This window comes from Tasmannia lanceolata, unplaced genomic scaffold, assembly GCF_043159265.1.
Source record: "Tasmannia lanceolata isolate RefF3 unplaced genomic scaffold, GAP_Taslan_0.1 ptg000024l, whole genome shotgun sequence".
Lineage (NCBI taxonomy): Eukaryota > Viridiplantae > Streptophyta > Magnoliopsida > Canellales > Winteraceae > Tasmannia > Tasmannia lanceolata.
The window spans coordinates 7,949,168-7,968,905 of NW_027518701.1; the positions used below are offsets into that span (position 1 = coordinate 7,949,168).

The following is a 19,738-nucleotide window of genomic DNA, read 5'->3' on the forward strand; positions in this document are numbered from 1 at the left end:
CATTAGTTAAACATCGGCGCCCTGAGGTTGTTTGTCTTCAGGAAACAAAGATGGAGCAAATCCGTAACATAGATATGAGAAGCATGGGGTTCAATACTGACTGGAATTTTGCTTTCTTAGCATCCAAATGAGCTTCAGGGGGCATCTTGGTGGCTTGGGATTCAGTCTTGTGGGCCAGCACGGATGTTTGGCGTGGAGTTTTCTCTCTCTCCGTAGCTTTCCGTAAATGCAATGATAATTCAGTCTGGTTCTTCTCAGGTGTCTATGGTCCTTTGTCATCCTCTGAGAAGTGTCTTTTTTGGGAAGAATTAAATCAGACGCGTCGCCTATGTTCCGCTCCTTGGTGTATCGGGGGGGATTTTAATGAAGTTCTAGGATCAAGAGATCGACTTGGGGGTCAGCGAGTCACTGCGGGCATGAGATCTTTCGCTGATTTCATCGCAATCAACGAGCTCGCAGATTTACCTTTGGGTGGCTCCTCTTTCACCTGGGCCAGAGGTTCGAACCGGAGTCGGCTTGACCGATTTCTTCTCTCGGGTGACTGGTTGGCAATTCTTTCTGAAGTCTATCAGCAGGCTTTACCCCATTCAGTTTCCGACCATTGCCCTCTCCTTTTGTCTCCTAAAATGGAGTTCTGGGGCCCGCCCCCCTTCAGATTTGAATTAGCTTGGCTGGAAAATCCCCAAATGGAGGCTCTCTTAGTCCGATGGTGGTCTGAAAGCGTCTTTGAAGGTCCAGGGGACGTAGTTATAGGCAAAAAATTACGCTTCATTAAGGGGAAATTAAAAGAGTGGGATAAGGAGCAGAAAGAAGTGGACCAAGGCAGGAAGAGGATTCTTGAGGACAGATTGATGGAGATAAATACATTGGCAGAGAGTGGTTTGGCCTCGGCGGAGGATTATGAGCAACAAGGAAGATTAATTCAAGAGCATAAAGAGTTGTTGATGCTTAAAGAAATCTCTTGGCGCCAAAGATCTCGAGTCAAGTGGTTGTTGGAGGGAGATAAAAACACAGCCTTCTTCCATGCCATGGCTAGTGCTCGCAGAAGAAGGAACAGAATTGAATCCTTAGAAGTGGAGGGGGAGATTGTATCTGACAAGGAGCGAATTATTGAAGAAATTATTGAATTCTACAGATCTTTATACTCAGCTGATGGGATGTTACGCCCAATTCCTCAAGACATTTGTTTTGCTAGCTTAAGCCTGGAAGCCTCAGCCGGATTGGAAATCCCTTTCTCTGAGGTGGAAATCCGATCAGCACTATTTTCTCTGGCAAAAGATAAAGCCCCTGGACCCGATGGTTTTTGTTTGGCTTTCTTTCAAACTTGCTGGGAAACAGTAAAATCGGATATTCTTCGATTCTTCATAGAATTTTTTGAGGGAGCCATCCTTGACAAAGGGACAGGTGCAACTTTTCTCGTCCTCATTCCAAAAATTGAAGGAGCAACAAAAAGCTCGGATTTTCGCCCGATTAGCTTGGTGGACAGCCTTTACAAAGTCCTCGCAAAGGTTCTGGCGGATCGTATCAAAGTGGTTCTTCCTTCAATTATATCGGTCTGTCAAAGTGCCTTTATAAGCAACCGGCAAATTCTTGATTGTTCTTTAACAGCCAATGAAGCCATTGACTATTATCGGAGGAAGGGGGAAGGCGGCATTCTATGCAAGCTTGACATGGAGAAGGCATATGACCGAGTGGATTGGGCAGCATTAGATTTTCTCATGGGTCGTATGGGCTTTGGGGGAAGGTGGAGAGGGTGGATCCGGAACTGCTTATCGTCCGCCTGGTTTTCTGTCCTCATCAACGGATCAGCAAAAGGATTCTTCAAATCTTTTAGAGGATTGCGGCAGGGCGATCCTCTCTCTCCTTTTCTTTTCCTGATTGTGGCCGAATCACTGTGCAGACTGCTGAAAAAAGGAAGTGAGTTGGGGCTATATCAAGGGTTCCTTATTGGCGAGAGCAAGGTGGAAGTATCGCTTCTTCAGTTTGCGGATGACACTCTTCTGTTATGTTCTCCGGTCATATCCCAGATTCTTAACCTTAAAGCTATGCTTCGTTATTATGAGATGGTTTCGGGTCAAAGATCTAATTTCGCAAAATCTCGGTTGTTCGCGATCAACGTTTCTGAGAGCGATGCATCCTTTTTCGCCGGAATTATGGGGTGTGATTTAGATGTCTTTCCAGCAACCTATCTGGGTCTTCCTCTTGGTGTGGGTCGACCGAAACACAACCTATGGGCTCCTATTATTCAAAGGATTGAGCGACGTTTGGCCACCTGGAAGCGCCGGTTGGTTTCCAAAGGAGGTAGATTGGTGCTTATAAAGGCCGTCCTATCCAATATGCCGATATATTTTCTATCTCTTTTTCAATGTCCCGCCTCGGTTGCTAAACGCATCGAACAAATTCAGAGACGCTTCCTGTGGGGCGGATCAGGGTCTTCCAAGGGGGTCTCCCTGATTAAATGGAGTATGGTCTGCTTGCCTACTAAAAATGGAGGTTTGGGTATCAGGAGGGTTCAGAGTTTTAACCAGGCCCTTATGGGCAAGTGGCTGTGGAGATTTGGCGAAGAACAATCCTCTTTGTGGGTCCGGGTCATTGGAAGTAAGTATGGTTCAGATCATGGGCATTGGGACTCTGTTGATAATTTTAAACTCAAAGGTCTCACGGCTTGGAGGGACATCTTGAAGTTGAAGTCGTTATTTGCTCCTGGCGTCCGATTCAGAGTATATAGGGGGGATCGGATTCGTTTCTGGCAGGATCCTTGGTGTTCGGACGATCCTCTTCAAGTGATGTTTCCTGACTTATTCATCGTTTCATCTCAGAAAGAGGCCTGGGTGTCGGAATGTTTTGTAAGGGAACATGGGAAGGTGGCTTGGTCTCCTAAGTTTCGCAGAGACTTCTTTGTTAGGGAGTTAAACTCTTACAACGCCCTCCTCTCCTTATTGGATTCTTGCTTCATCAAGTCTTCGGGCGTAGATCGTAGGATTTGGATTTGGAATCCTTCGGGGATATTTTCAGTCAAATCTTTTTATAACCATCTGATCCCTTCTTCAGTGGAGCATGTGTCCTCCTCGTTTTGGAGACAATCTTGCCCTCCGAGAGTTGCTTTCTTTGGGTGGTCGGTTAGCTGGGGCCGCATTCAAACTATGGATTTTTTGAGGAAACGAGGAATGTGGTTGGTAGATCACTGTCCTCTATGTTTATCCGCTGGGGAATCCATTGACCACCTTTTCATACACTGTAAGGTTGCTCGCCATATTTGGGGTCTTATTTTTTCTCGTTTTGGAATCAGTTGGGTCCCCTCCAACTCTATGGCTGAATTCATTCAGAGTTGGGCCTGGACTCCTTGGAAAAGGAAAGGCAGAACGCTGTGGAAGATGTGTCTCCTGGCCTCATGGTGGTTCTTGTGGAAAGAGAGGAATGCTCGTATCTTTGAAGGGAAGGCTAGATCTCCCTATTGGATTTATATTCAGTTGATAGCTGCGGTCATATCCTGGGCTCGAAGCCTTCCTCTGTTTCGTTTTGTTTCAGCTTTCGACCTCTGGGAAGGATGGTCAATCATATGCTTGGAATCGGCTACCAAAGTGAAAATCCTCCCCTCCTGGATTCCTCCTCCTCCGGGGTCCCTGAAACTTAACTTTGACGGATCGTCTATCGGCAATCCAGGAATGGCAGGAGTAGGGGGGTTATGTAGAAACCACAAAGGGGAAGTCCTCTGGGCCTACTCGGGGCCTATCGGAGTGGCAGACTCAAACGAGACAGAGGTCCGAGCCGTTCATAGCGGGCTTCTCTCGATGCCTCGTCTAGAGTGCGACAAAATTATCGTCGAAGGGGATTCCTTAAATGTTATTCGCTGGCTTTCGGGTAACGCTTCTCCCCCTTGGCGATTTTTGCCTCTCTTAGAGGAAATAGAGGACAGGGCTAAGGGCTCCTCAATAGTTTTTCGCCATGTCAGGAGATCAGCCAATGCGGAAGCAGACTCCCTTGCCAAGAAAGGAGTCTTTCGGGCCGCGTTTGAGTGCTTTGACTATCTACCTCCTTGAATTATTGTACTGTTATCTTTGTATTATCTTTGTTCCTTCAGGACCACCTCGGTTCTGTTTTTACATATATATATATATATATATATATATATATATATATATATATATATATATATATATATATATATAATCTGTTGCCCTTTTCAAAAAAAATATCTTCATTAGTCCTCATTTGCAAGTGAGACTATTTTAATATTATTGCTCTCTTCATTTAAGATTATGAAAACCGATTGCAAGTTTCAATCTGATTAATGGACTCAAAATTACTTTTAAATTTGAGTCCAATAATCGGTTTAGTACTCACAATCAGTTGTCATAATCTTAAACGAACAGGGCCTGTATCATTTCTAAAACAATTAATGTGAGAAATGTTGGAAACCCTACAAAGAGTCTTGCATTATACACACTTCTAAATGCCTGAGCTAGCCCTATAACATAGCCCCGTTTGGATTGCAAGAAAATCATAATATTTCTGACAAAAAATCCGTCTTGGGAAAATATTTCTTTAAACAATTTAGAGGAAAATGGTATGATTATGTTTAATTTAGAGGGATATTATCATAAATTGAATGTCCTTCCAAGTAAAAATTGAATAGGGCTGGTTCAAGTAATATTTTTTTTCGTGTGTCAAAAAGGGTAAGAAATTTTAGAAAAATATTTCCCTTCCCAAGCTTTTCCTGAAAATTACTGATTTCCAAACAGGGCCTAAATTACATCCATCACAACACACGATGCAACCATATACAATATCATCAAAATGGATACTACCACTTGTAAAATTTGTAGTTTTGTTCAAAATGCCATACTACTCTGAAGTTTTCGTCTAATATCAGAACAGAAAATTGTAATGAGCTACGCCAATCCCAATACAGGCCCATTCTAGCCAGTTACAGTCCTACCCACGGCCCATTAGAAATACTATTTAGCGGGCTGGTTCATCTTGAGTCCCACCAAAACTAGGGTTGCAACTTGGGTCGGGCTCAACCCGAACCCAACAGGTTCAACCACATTTTGGGTCGGGTTGGGCTGGGTTAGGGTTGGAAAAACCCAACCCGATTTAATTTCGGGTTGGGTTAGGGTTGAGGCCTTGGCAACCCGACCCGAACCAGACCTCCATCCTCTACTTTTATCTTAGTTTTCTTTGGGTTGTTGTATTTTTCTGTTTAGCCCAAGGTGAGCCCGAACCAACCCGACTCAACCCGACCCTATTTCAGTAGATGGGTTAGCTTAGAGTTGAGAGATTTAGGGGGGGTGGGTTAGGGTTGACCATCCTCAACCCGAGGCTCGGGTTGGATTGGGTTAGCATTGAGGGAATGCTATCTCGTGTTGGGTTGGGTTGGCCTCAACCCGACCCAAGCTGCACCCCTAACAAAAACTGATTGAACCAGAGGATTGTGTAGCCAACCTTCTTTCGCCTGTGACAGAATTAGAATTCCTTTATGATATCTTGTGAAAATAGGCCGAATTTTTCCATGTTTGCGAATCTCTCTCTCTCTCTCTCTCTCTCTCTCTCTCTCTCTCTCTCTCTCTCTCCTGAAGAATTTCGCCAGATTCGAGGATCACCCTTCTCAAGAACAGCAATACTCTTGTTTCGATCGAAAGCTTCTGCATTACACTAGTTGGGTTTTTCTTGTCCTCGTTTAGGTATCTTCTGTGAATTTTCAAAACATGGATTCCACTTTTGAATTAGTTCTTCTCAGGATTTCTCTGAGGAAAACCTGGGCATGATAGACAATCTGGATTCTTCATAGTACCATAACGGAGTTTTGGCAAATTCACAAATTCCTCTGCATTTTCTGTTTTATGAAAGATTTCTGTTCTATGAAAGAGGACTGTTCATAAAAAGCGGACATATGATTTAACATAGCTAAGGCAAATACTCTTAATAATATACACTAAAATTGATAGAAACAGATTCAATCGAAAGAGTTTAAATTGCTTCAACAAAGATTTGAAGTATGACCTAATGAGGAAATTCTAATCTTGAAAATTGAACTAGATTGTAGCTTTCATGGGCAAGAAATGAATGGTTTCTGTAATGGAGTACAGGAAAAAAAATTAAATTTACAGTAAGAACCTTAGTCACAGTGAGGAATGAAACTATGTATCACAGAAATATCATGAATGCTGGATCTATCAAATTAATTTCAGTTTACTGTTGAAAATTCTATAATTCAGTTCATTATTGAAATTCCTAAATGATTAATCTTTAATGTTTTCTTTTCCTAGGTGCAAGCTATATATTCTCTTAACACTAGTGTGAAACATTTAAGAGTCAGTTGGTTCTTATGCCAAACCATGAATAGAATAGCAGCAAAGGTTAATGCAATGAATATTACACAGGCGGTCTTGGATTTTGGATTGATAATTTTCCTAAGTTCTTAGAGGTTCAACAGGCTGAATTTCTTTGAAGAACAGAAAGAATTGAGAGATTATGAAATTTTTATGTCGAGGTTTTCTTCACCTGTGTTATTCGGTGAGGTTTTCTTCACATGTGTTATCCGGCGAAACTCATGCAAAAAGGAAAGGAGAGAAGGGCTCGTGAAAATGGAAATATTCGCCATGTCTTCCTAGGATTGGGGATCTACATTTCGTGATTTTCGGGAAAGAGGCATCATGAGTTATTGGTTTACTCCCCGAGTAGGTTTCCATCACATTTAATCTAAACCGTAGATAAAATCTAACGGTTCCTGGATAAGCGACAAAGGGCTAATTGCGTCTTCGAGACGAATGCGAAACGGCGTCAAAGAATAAACACTAATTGAGTACAAAAACCAACATAAGATGAAACCTTCCCTGTTTTTGTAACAAAACTTCGCATTAGAGAAAAGGAACAAAATAAAAATAGGGAAACAAAAAAAATGCAAATTTCTATGATAAAAACCACATTAGGAAATAGGAAAGAAAAAAACAGAGAAGCAACCAAACCAATTTCTCTATTACAAATTAAAATTAGAGTAAAAGGGAAAACAAAGGAAGCAGTCAGACAAAAAAAAACATTTCACAATCTCTGCGTAGAAAAAAAAAGTAACAAAAAAAGGAAAAGAACTTATACCTTAGTTTGAATGCAAGAGAGAGAGAGAGAGCACGAGTGCAAGAGACAATGCGAGCGCAAGAGAATGCAGTTTGAGAGAAGAAACCCTAATTCAGAAAAAAAAAACTAATTTAAGATTAAACAAAACTATTTTTGAACAAAAATTTGCATTTTAAAAAAGTAACTTTCTATGATAAATAAAAATTGGCATTAAAAAAGATCAGAGAAGAAACCCTAATTCATTAAAAAAGAACAACAAAAGATGAAATTGAAACTATTTTCTAAAGAAAATTCACAACAAAAGGAACACAAGGAAACCCTAATTCAGTAGAAAAAATTTGATATAAGATCAGAGAAGAAACCCTAGCACGGTGTGAAAAAAAATTAACATGCGATAAGGGAAGAAACCTAATTAAGTAAAAAATCTAATATAAGATTAAACAAAAATTATTTTTCTAACAACAATTCACATTATAGAAAATTTGTAAAGAACAAATGGAAACAACAAAAATAACTTTTATGATAAAAAAACAACATAAGATCAGATGAGAAGCCCGAATTCAGAAGAAACCCAAATTCAGAAAAAAAGGAACCACAAAAGATGAAATTCAACCTATTTTCCGAGCGAAAATTCACAGTAGAGATAGGGGTGTCAACGGATCCACTTCGGATCGGATTCACCTATGTCACGGTCACGATCCATTCAAATTCCTTATCGGTCGGGTCGGATTCGGATTGTTCTTCAGATCCTACTTTCCACGTCACGATCACGATCCATTTTAAATCGGACCGTCCATCGGAGTGTCCTATTATGCCCTACTAAGCTTAGTACACAATTAATTTTTGTTTAAAAAGAATTAGAATGTCAGTCCACCATAATGAAAAGCAGTGATCGACTACAAAGAAGTGACTAAAAACAGGGAGAAATATGTATCCACTATCCAGTATTCTAAGGAGATAATAGAAACCAAAAACTTAGCAGGAGTTTTCCGTACATACTGCTCGGATGCTGGGAAAGCAAGGGTGCTGCGATGGCGAGGGTGAGAACAATGACTAGCGATAGCGAGGGTGAGAGCAATGACTACGGACAGAACATTAATTAATGTCAATGGGGTAGATGGGTTATGGCTACCGATAGGAAGATGAGATGTTCTTTCCACAAATAGGGAAGAGATACTTACACGGGAAGGAAGAGGAGATTTATTTCGAAAAGGAGATTTCGTTCAATAAAGATGGAAACCGGTAACTACTAAAAGAATATGACTATTTTGACGAGATTACCCCCACTTAACATTGATGTTGTAATGATTTTGAGGGTATTTCTGTAAGATGATTTCGGACGATAGGAAGATGAGATGTTCATTCCACAAATGGGGAGGGGATACTTACACGGGAAGGAAGATGAGATTTATTTCGAAAAGGAGATTTCGTTCAATAAAGATGGAAACCGGTAACTACTAAAAGAATATGACTATTTTGACGAGAATACCCCCCTTAACATTGATGTTGTAATGATTTTGAGGATATTTCTGTAAGATGATTTCGGATCGTGACTGTCCCTAAGGACTTTCGCAGCATGCCTGGATCCGATCCAAAAATTTTCGGATCATATGATTGGGAATCCGAAATATGCCCATGGACCCTCTTGGTATGCTTATATCCCGTTCATTAAAGTTCGGATTCGGATGGTCCATCGGACCGTCTGGATCCATTGACACCCCAAAGTAGAGAAAAGGAATAGAAGAAATACAAAGAAACAACAAAAGAAATTTCTCTCATAAAATACACATTAAGAAAAAGGAAATAAGAAATTAGAGCAAAGTCAGGCAACGAAAAACTTTTCAATCTCTGAAAGAAAAAAAAAGCGACAAAAATGGAAAAAAAATAGGAAAAAGGAAAAGAATCCATACCTGAGATTGAATGCAAGAGCTGAAAACGCAGTTTCCCTCCACTTTCACTCCTTTTTAACTTTCTAAAAATGGAAAACGCTTCTTAAAATTTGTCCCTTTTATTACTTGGGACAGTCCCCTAGTGTATTTGTGTTTTATGACATTTTGCAGTAGTTGGGGCTGTCCTAGGTAAAAAAGGGGGGAGAATGTATGATTCCAATATCTTCCAAGAGATTTAGCCATTAGTGGGGTCCAATAAAAATAGACAATTTGGCATTTTTCACTTTTTTTGTTTTTTTTGAGGAATGATAGAATGAAGGGCGCCGTTGGAAAAATGAGCTTCAATGGGGCCCTTCATTCTATCATTGCTCTTTTTTTACTGGCCATGCAAGCAATTTTTGGACGATCTGGGCCATCAAATAAATAGGTTTCTCTTTGACCCATTGACCGGAGAATTTGAATGATTTTTGGTCCGTGGGGAATCCAAGGTGGGACACGCACAACCAGGACCATATATCTGATCGGTAATATCGATGGCCCTCATTGGTTTGGTCCAACTCCTAGCAAATCTCATACCTAGATCTAAGGCGTAGGAAAAACAATCATTTACTTTCTTAGCTGAATTAGGAAAAAAAATCCTTTCATTTGATCATTCTATCAAGGTGGGGCCAATGCCCAATGGCAATGTCATCAAAAATAATATCAACGAACTAGATCACATCCACGTGGTGCACATGAGGTCCATGGAAAAGGATCTTTGGGTCATAAAAATCAGAGGCCCATTAGGTAAATAGACTAGATTTTCCATGTGTACCGCAAAGATAGAGTTACATCATAATATGATCCGACCTACTAACATGGTTTTAAATTTAGGCCGAAATCCGAAATTTCGGACCTAAAGGCTAAACATATGCTTTGGAAAAAAGACCCGTTAACCAGTTACAATATGTACATTAGCTAAGGGCCTCTTCGGATGTCCACTACAATTGGTCCTCATTTGCAAGTGAGATTATTTTAATAGTATATCATTTCTAAAACTACTATAGTGGGAAATGTTGGAAACCCTCCAAAAGAGTCTTGCATTATACACACTTCTAAATGCCTGAGCTAGCCCTATAACAAAGGCCCCATTTGGATTGCAAGAAGAAAATATTATTACTGACAGAAAAATCCTTCTTGGGAAAAATATTTCTTCCAACAATTTAGAGGAAAATGGTATGATTATGGTTAATTTAGAGGGATATTATCATAGATTGAATATCATTCCAAGTACAAATTAAATAGGGCTGGTTCAAGTTATATATTTTTTTGTGTGTCAAAAAGGATAAGAAATTTTAGAAAAATATTTCCCTTCCCAAACTTTTCTTGAAAATTACTGAATTCCAAAACAGGGCCTAGATTACATTCATCACATCACATGATGCACCCATATACAATATCATCGATCATAATGGATAGTAGTACCACTTGTAAAATTTGTCTAATATCACTATCAGAACAGAGAATTGTAATGAACTACGCCAATCCCAATACAGGGCCATCCCAGCCCATTACACAGTCCTACCCATGGCCTGTTACAAATACTATTTAGCGGGCTGGTTCATTTTGAGTCCCACCAAAACTGATTGAACCAGAGGGCTGTATAGCCAGCCTTCTTTCACCCTTGACAGAATCAGATTTCCTTTCTGGATCAAGAATTGCCAAATTACAATCATCAGATGGTTTGTCCACATCTACCTGTAGGGAGTGCCGAACTGTTCTGGACTGCATGCTATCCAAGGTATCATTAGCTGTAAATTGTGCAAGAGCTTCTTCAAGAGTTCCAATGTTCTCATGTAACTCTATTCGAATATACGCTCTTTGGACGTCTTTGGCACTCGATTGGTTTCATCTCAGAACGACTCACGTTTATACGGGTTCAATAAGCTTCAAATTGGATTTTAAAGAACCTGCTAAGATCATATAAGATAAAAAGATGATTAGAACATGATAACCACAATCTTAGTTGGGTTCGTGTAACAAAAGAACAAGTAGAACCATTAATTATTTCCCACAGGAAAACTCATTTTTTTTTTCCTTCAATGGGCGTGACAAAAAATAACGATGGTTGGGAATTTCATGAGCTGATATGTTATATTGTAAAAACTAACATAAGATTAGAAAAGAAACCCTAATTCAGTAAAAACAAAACCAATATCAGATGAAACCAAACCTATTTTCCTAACAGAAATTGAAAGGAAAAACAGGAAAACAAAAGAAAATGTAACTTTCTAAGATATAAAATAGGAACATAAGATCAGAAAATAAACCCTAGTTCAGTAAAAAAAATCCAATATCAGATGATACCAAACCTAATTTCCTAACAAAATTTCACAAAGGCTCCGTTTCTTTGAACGTAACATGGGTGCAAAACAAATCTTACTCCCATTATTAAGTGGGAAAATGGCCATAAAATTTGCTTTACGCCCATTTTACATCGAAAGAAACAGATCCATGAGAAAGGGAGCAAAAGAAAAATAGATAAACAACAAAAATAAATTTCAATGATAATATACAACATTGGATGAGAGAAGAAACCCTGATTGAGTAAAAAAAAAAAAAAAACCAACATAAGACGAAACCTTACCTATTTTCATAACAAAACTTCACATTAGAGAAAATGAGCAAAAGAAAAAACAGGTAAACAACAAAAGTAATTACTATGATAAAAGCAGAAAGTGTTCCTGAGCTCGACCTCATATAAGCTTATCTGAGCTCGAGCTCAAAACCACATGTGGCCCTACATTTTGGGGAGGATCCAAAGCATTCATTTGGAATACCCTTCCATGGATAGGGTGTGTACCAAAATTCAGCGCTATAGGATCATCCTAATCCTGCCATTTGTGGAGGGAAAATATGGGCAGAAACATGGACAAACAGTGTCCGACCCAACCCGATCGGAGTTGCACCCCTAATTTACGACTCCATTTTTACACTAGATGGAGCAGTCCTAAGTAAAACAAGAATGGAGAATGTATCATTTCCCATATCTTCCAAGAGATATAGCCATTAGCAGGGGCCAATAATAGACATTTTGGCATTTTTAGGGCAATGATATCAGCACAACCATGTTTAATAATTGCACAGACTCAGCTTGTCTTTTCTTTTTTAATTGGCTTGTGATAGCTTCAGTCCAAATATCAAAACATAGTTGTGATGATATCATTTCCCTTTTTTTATTGGCTATACAAGTAAATTTTTGGACAATCTGGGCCATCAGATAAATTGGTTTTGCTCTGGCCCATTGGAGATGGGCCCCACAGAGAAATTGGTGTGATTTCTGGTCCGTGGGCAATCTGAGGTTGGCCAGCCATATCGACGACCCTAGTTGTCCTGGTCCCAATTCTGGGAAACATCTCATCCGTAAATCTTACTACTAGAAAAAAACAATCATTTGCTTTCTTGACAGTATTAGAAAAAAGAGAGCCTTATATATGATCATCCGATCAAGAGGTGGGGCCAGTGGCAACCGGTGTGTTCATAAAAACCGAGATCAACGGACCGGATTGCATCCTTGTGGTGACATGAGATCCAAGGAAAAGGATCAATTACAATTACTAGAATAGCTAGAAATCCGCTGTTTGGGAATGTCTTATCGGAGATCTTAATCCAAGGATCATAAGCATCCATCTGGTGGGCCCTGTTGCATCAATGGTTAACATCTATTAATGAAATAGCTAGTAATTGGATGGCTGGGATCATTCGATCTACGTGATTTTTCTAACTATTTGCGTCACGAGTGGGCCCGGATCAGGCTAGCAAAGGGCCTGACTTTGCCCCCAAAAATTAGGCCTGTTTGTTTTTTACTTTGAGAATCGATTGCAAGTCCGAAACTGATTATTAAGCTGTAATTTATGTTTATCAGTTTTGCACTCCCAATCGGTTCTCGAAATCCCAAACAAACAGGGCTTCACTTGCAAATTAAACATTAAGGCCTCTTTGGTAGGGGTGCAACTTGGGTTGGGTTCAACCAGATTTTGGCTCGGGTTGGGTTGGCATTTCGTCGGGTTGGGTTGGGTTGGCATTTCATCTGGTTGGGTTGGGTTGGGGTTTTAAAAAGCCAAAACGATTTAAATTCGAGTTGGGTTAGGATTGAGGCCTTGGCATCCTAAACCTGACCCGAACTAGACTTCCAACCTCTAATTTTATCGTGATTTTCTTAGGGTTATGTTTTTTTCTTGTATTTTTTGGTTGGCCCTAGTTGAATCCGAACCCAACCCGACCCGATTTGGTTAGATGGGTTGGGTTAGGGTTGAGAAATTTAGACGCGGGTTTGGTTAGGGTTGGCCATCATTGACCCGAGGCTTGGGTTGAGTTGGGTTAGGGTTTAGGGAATGCTTGCTCGGGTTGGGCTAGGGTTGTTGTCAACCCGATTCAACCTGAATTTTGGGCTAGGGTTGTTGTCTTCCAATATCAATAGGTTGATTGTTTCGCTTCTGTATCGTCGAAAAGGGAAAAAGTGTCAACCCGATCCAACCCGACCTGAGTTGCACCCCTACTCTTTAAGAGCACTATTCATTTCAAAAACTACTATATTCATTATTTACAAATAATCGTATTTAACTTCTAAATCATTTACATATAATATTATATTTTTTTCCCCCTATTCAAAGTGTTACTTAATTACTGTAGGCAAAGATGGAACATCTCCAAAGAATTGCATTATACACACTACTAAATAAGTGATCTAGCCCTACGACATAGGCTAGGTTTGGATTGCAAGAAAAATATTTCTGATGGAAAATGGTTCTAAGGGGAAATTTTTTCTTTCAACTATTACAAGGAATTGGTATGATTATGGTTAATTTAGAGGGATATTATCATAAATTGAAGTTCGCCGAAGTAAAAATTGAATAAGGTAGTTTCCAGTATCATTTTTCGTTGTTAAAAAAAAAAAAAAAATTTCCCATCCCAAAATTTTCTTGAAAATTAGTGCAATCTAGAAAGGTCCTAAATTAAACCCATTGCAACAAATGATGCACTCAGAGATACAGTATCATCATAATAGGATTGGTTCAAGTTATACTTTCAAACACAAAAATCAAAATTACAATGAAAAGTCGACACATCTCAAGGGATCTTTATTTGTGGATCTGTCACACTAAAATGAAGTTTTTGTCTAATATCAGAAGAGAGAATTGTCATGAGAGATTTGAATTAGTTCTATGTTTTCAAGAAAGGAATTTGACTTGAAAATACGATTTCAGCTGGCTGGTTCATTTTGAGTCCCAACAAAACTGATTGCACGCCCATTATAGCAATCTAAATGGTATACAAATTATAGAAAAAGTTACAAAAGTTATAAATGGTCAGAAAAGGAGAAAACGTAGTGAGCAACCACTGTTCCTTACCACCTGTACTTTGACTGACAAACTTGGCTTTTAAATCCAGACCAAAAATTTAGTCACTCATGTTTATTGTACTTGCAGTTAAGGGGATTCATCCATAAATAATTTAATTAGTTCAATTTGAATTCAGCATAACAGCCACGTATTTTCATGACAACAAACTAGCATTCCTGGCCCATGCTATGAATGGTGTAAAATGGTGGGCCCATCCTATGCATGCATGAGTTTGGGTGGAAAAGGTTGGACCCACCCTATCAAAACATGTAGAAGATAAGCAACTATACATAAATTGGCTTTGTTGGCGTGGATATTGGCATAACTGTTTTTGTTTTTTCTAAAGAAATCACAATAAAGTAATGAAATTAGAGATATCACTGAGTTCTTATGTGAAACGGATGATGTAAAAAACTCAATTTGAACTACAGCAGAGACATTACTTGCAAATGAGACATTAAGGCCTCATTGGGAGCCATTAACTATATCATTTCTAAAGCTGGGGAAATGATATCAGCACAACCAAGTTTTGTTCACTAATGCATCTTGTCCTTTAGTATTTAACGATCTGTCAAAGGTAATTATAGTTCCCAAAGAGGTCTCACAAGCCAATAAAAAAAAAGGAAAGACAAGCTGGGTTTTCCTCTAATATCATGAGAGAGCACAAGAACAAGTTAAACTAAAGTTTTTGTCTAATTTCATAATAGAGTATTGTAATGAGACAATTTTTCATTCACAAATTACAAGATAAACATAATATTACATAAAAAATTTAAACTGTAACTTTCAAAATTGTTGGAACTCCATTTGTTTCCTTATTTGACATTTCTACAATGAACTGACTTTATAAACATCGTACTTTTCTGTACATTTCCACACATCATGTCCAATTGAATAACTATCCCATCACTATATAAAAAACTGTATCCTGTAAAAAGGTATAAAATTACACAGTATCTTGCAAAATTGTTGGAACTTCACTTGTTTCCTTCTTTTGATATTTCTCCAATTAGCTGACTTTATAATCAAGTATGCCCTGTCACCGAATTCAAACATCCAATTTCCTGAGAACTATTCCCCCACAGAGAAACCACGCCCTCAAGTGTCTTGCTCCTGAATATAAATTTGAGTAACTTGACAAGTTTCCGTTATTCAGGCAATGGTCTGGCCAATATAACTAGACATGTCAAAGTCAATGCCAAAAGAGCTGAGGTCCTCAAAATCAGAGCTATCACCTGAAGGTGAAAAACCAAAGAACCAAGACCATGCATTGGGGTGGGCCCAATATTTTACACCTCATCTTCATATAGGGCCCATTGTTCTACACCCACATATTTTTGGCATTGGCAAAGAATGCTACCATGATGTATTCGGTTATGAGGAGTTACCAAAAACGAAGAGAACCGTTTGAGGAGGGATTTGTACCAAGCGTGGGAAATGGCTGAGTTTTTATACTGAGAGGTGAGAGATTATAGGAATTTGTACCAAGCGTAATATGTTAAGGGTAAAATAGGTAAAGAAAAAACTTAAAAGCTAATTATTTCAAAAGATGATGTTATTGGTAACTAAGAAAATTTTGGGGGTTTCTAGTATAGGTTTTTATTTAGGGGATTTTTAGTAGTTTTCCCTTTTCTATATCAACCATCTATCTTAAATTGCAATAAAGTCCCTAATTCTTGCCAAAATTACTTTTAACAATTCCGTTTCTTGAAGAGAGTGATCCAATCCCAATCCCAATGTGGGCCTTGCCAGAATTACCTAAGTAGGACCTTAGGACCCATTAATGATCCGTTGAGTTTGGTCCGTGCATCTGGTGGGTCCCCCTTTGTTATTCAAATGGCTTAAGATATTGGGTTGGCTGATTGGGCAATCATAAGTGTTTGATCAATAGCCTATAAATGAAAACTAAAACAACAAATATAAGGAATAATATGAGTAAGATGGTTAGGGATGGATTGTTGGTCAGATTGTGGGTCATGGGTAATCCAAGGTGTAGCCCACTTCATCGATGGTCTACATAGTTTAAAGTTAGGGTTCACCTTCGATCTACTGAAGCAATTTTAGGCCATGGGCAATCAAAATCATAGGCTTGTAGGGGTGTCAATGGATCCAGATGGTCCGATGGATCGTCCAAATCCAAACGTTAATGAACGGGATCTAGACATATGAATAGGATCCACAGGCATATTTCGGATCATCAAATCTGGGATCCGAAAATTTTTAGATTGTGTATGGGCATGCCACAGATGCCCATTGGATAGTCACGATCTGAAATGGTTTACAAAATTCCCCCAACTTTTGTTAATGCTAACCGTTCTATGAAGGGTATTTTGGTCAAAACCTCTCTTATCATTTAATGAATCGGATGGGAATGTGATTTCACTCATTTCAGTTGTTTCATTTCATACTTTAACAAAAGAAAAGAGAGAGGGGTTTTGTTCTTTATGCATCATATTCTTTGATAATAGTTATACATTATATTTGTGTATGTAATTTTGATTAGTTTTATTGTTTACAAGCATTATTATACACATAGATTAAACATAGATAAAATTTTAATTTAGTAGAAGAAAATGCATAGAGACACACTAATAGTGGACTCCCATTCTATCTCTTTTTAAAGAAATTAATTGTTTACTTAGCTTAGTGGGACATAATAGGACACTCCGATGGACGGTCCGAATTAAAATGGATCGTGATCATGACGTGGAAAGTAGGATCCGAAGAACAATTTGACTCTGACCCGACTGATAAGGAATTTGAATGGATCGTGACTATCACATAGGTGGATCCGACCCAAAGTGGATCCGTTGACAACATTATAGGCTTGCATTAAAACGATCTAAATGGATCATAGGTGGGTCTATTTACTGTTACAAGGAGAAGACTTGCAAAAATTACCTAAAAATGGCACTTCTTTAAAAAAACTCTAATAAATGCTATTTTATAAAAAAAGAATTTTAAGGACAACAATGCCACTCATTTTGGGGCCGACTAATGAAAATTTGGGACCAAACTAACTCAATTTGGAGCCGGCTAACATATTTTGGTACTGACAAAGCATTTTTTGGGTCCAACTAACTCATTTTGGGGTCAACTAAGCAAATTTTTGGACCGACTAAGTAAATTTTGGGACCTACTAATATACTTTAGGACTGACTAAGCATTTTTTGGTCCGACTAACTCATTTTGGGGCCGACTAAACAAACAACTAACTCATTTTGAGACCAACTAGCATATTTTGGGACCGCAACTAACTCATTTTGTGACCAACTAGCATATTTTGGGACCGACTAAGCATTGGCTCCAAATTAAAGGCATGGATGGTTTGGCAGTAGGTGTTGCAACCTAAGTTTGCTTGCACCATATCTTCTATACATTTAACCTTTCCATAGCAATAATCATGTTATGTTGGGAGGTGATGCAACTCTGGGACCCTGCAAGTTTCTTCATTTTTAGTCATTAAATCATTTTTAACTCTCTCTCTCTCTCTCTCCATGTGAGTTAAAGCAGCTGCAATAAATACTAGTAGCATACTTTCTTGAGAAACCTTTGTCACGGGAAAACAATTCGAGGATACAACCGGTATTAAAATCCAAACTTACCTCGTCTCGTTGTATCTTCAAAAGTCGTCATTTATGGCACCTTTGGTGGGCACTCTTGGTTGAGGGGGCTGGTTGGCCAAACTCTATAGGGAGAGTTGGCCCCGTGACATGCTGACTTCTCCCCCGATAGGCCTAGCAGGTGTAGGCCGGAACCTTGGCGGTTTGCTTATGGGTTACAAGAGGACTTACTTGTGCATGGAAGCATACAGTAGGAAATCATACTACAACTCTTGGGCGTGTCCTATGGGAGCTTTGGGTGCTGACTGCGAGCTATCCACAGGGATGCTCCAGTTTTTTTGGTCGAGGATGGGGGCCAAAAATTCATTTGGAAGATCCAAAGCATTTATTTGGAAGGCCCTTCCGTGGATAGGGTGTGTACCAAAATTCAGCCCTATAGGATCATCCTAACCCTGCTATTTGTGGAGGAAAAATATGGGCAGAAACATGGACACACAGTGTCCGACCCAACCCGACCGGAGTTGCACCCCTAATTTATGACACCGGAGTTGCACCCCAAAACATGGACACCGGAGTTGCACCCCAAAACATGGGCAGAAACATGGACACCGGAGTTGCACCCCAAAACACGTCCAAAGAAAGAGAGGTGTTTCACTTGAGTTAAAAGAATCTTGTTTTGAAGGCAAAGGAAGGGAATATTACTTGAGAAGGACATTAAAAAAGTTTCCAACAGGGGTGAAAGAGATTAATGGATGCCAGCATGGGGCAACCAAACAGCCCCTTAGAAACCTTTGTCTATTTTTATTTCTACAAATTGTAGAGACTGATCTCAAGCACCAATGGAATAAGTGCAGTATCTGAAGCATTTTACCTTTGAGACTGAAAGTGATGGTTCCAATGAATATAACAATTATCAACCGGGCTGCCTTAATACTACAGAACAGCTTATTCGGGACTTGAAGAATATTGATATAGTTTTCAATATTGGGGATTTTAAGTTATGCAAATGGATACATCTCACAGAGGGATCAGTTTACATTACAGATTGAGCCCATTGATTTGGCTGTGCCATATATGGTTGCAAGATTGATCATTCGTACTCTCCAACTAAATGTGAGTTATGGGATTTATTAGTGCTCTTGTAGGTGTATTCATTCCATATTTTTATTGCAGTGATAATCATAAGTGCGATTGGAGTGGTTCAAGATCTTTCTCTTTAGTTTTTGCGTACCTAATGGCAGGGCAATTAATCTCCTTTGATTTATCTAAGCTTATGGTATTTCTTCTTTCATATTCTTGTAAAAGGAAAGTATAGTTATAGCTCCTTGTTTTTATAGATTCAATCTTCTCTTTCATTTGTGTTGGATCAAAGTTTGAATTGAGTATGATCCAATCAGTAGTATTTGGACCCAGCTCAGTTCTGAATCCGGACTTGGTGTGCCCTAAAGCGATCATGACTCAAGACTCACCTGAGTCCGGCCTGAACCTGGCTCATTGACGCTTTAATCAAGATGATAACTTGCCTAACTTCTGATATTATTGTTTGAATGCTTCAACATACCATTCCATAGACCCACTTCATCCAATATTTACAAATAATTTTATTTTAACTTCAAAATCCTTTGCATATAAGATTATAAGCAAAAAAAAATTAAATCCAACAGACATTAAATTACTGTAGGAAAAGTTAGAGCACCTTCCGAGAGTTAAATTATACACAATTTTAACTCCTGCAAATAGTTGCATTATACACACTTCTAAATAGTTACTGTAGGCAAAGTTGGAACACCTGCAAATAGTTCATTATACACACTTCTAAACAAAGCCTAGC

At 39.0% G+C, this 19,738-nt stretch overlaps 1 protein-coding gene across 1 annotated transcript; it reads left to right on the plus strand.

Moving 5' to 3' along the window:
- Positions 1-416: 416 nt before the first annotated feature.
- Positions 417-18,956, plus strand: LOC143856975 (uncharacterized). Its single transcript, XM_077367256.1, has 2 exons — positions 417-1,337; positions 18,762-18,956. Exons 1-2 carry the CDS (start codon positions 417-419, stop codon positions 18,954-18,956), a joined length of 1,116 nt encoding a protein of 371 aa, XP_077223371.1.
- The last annotated feature ends 782 nt before the right edge of the window (positions 18,957-19,738 follow it).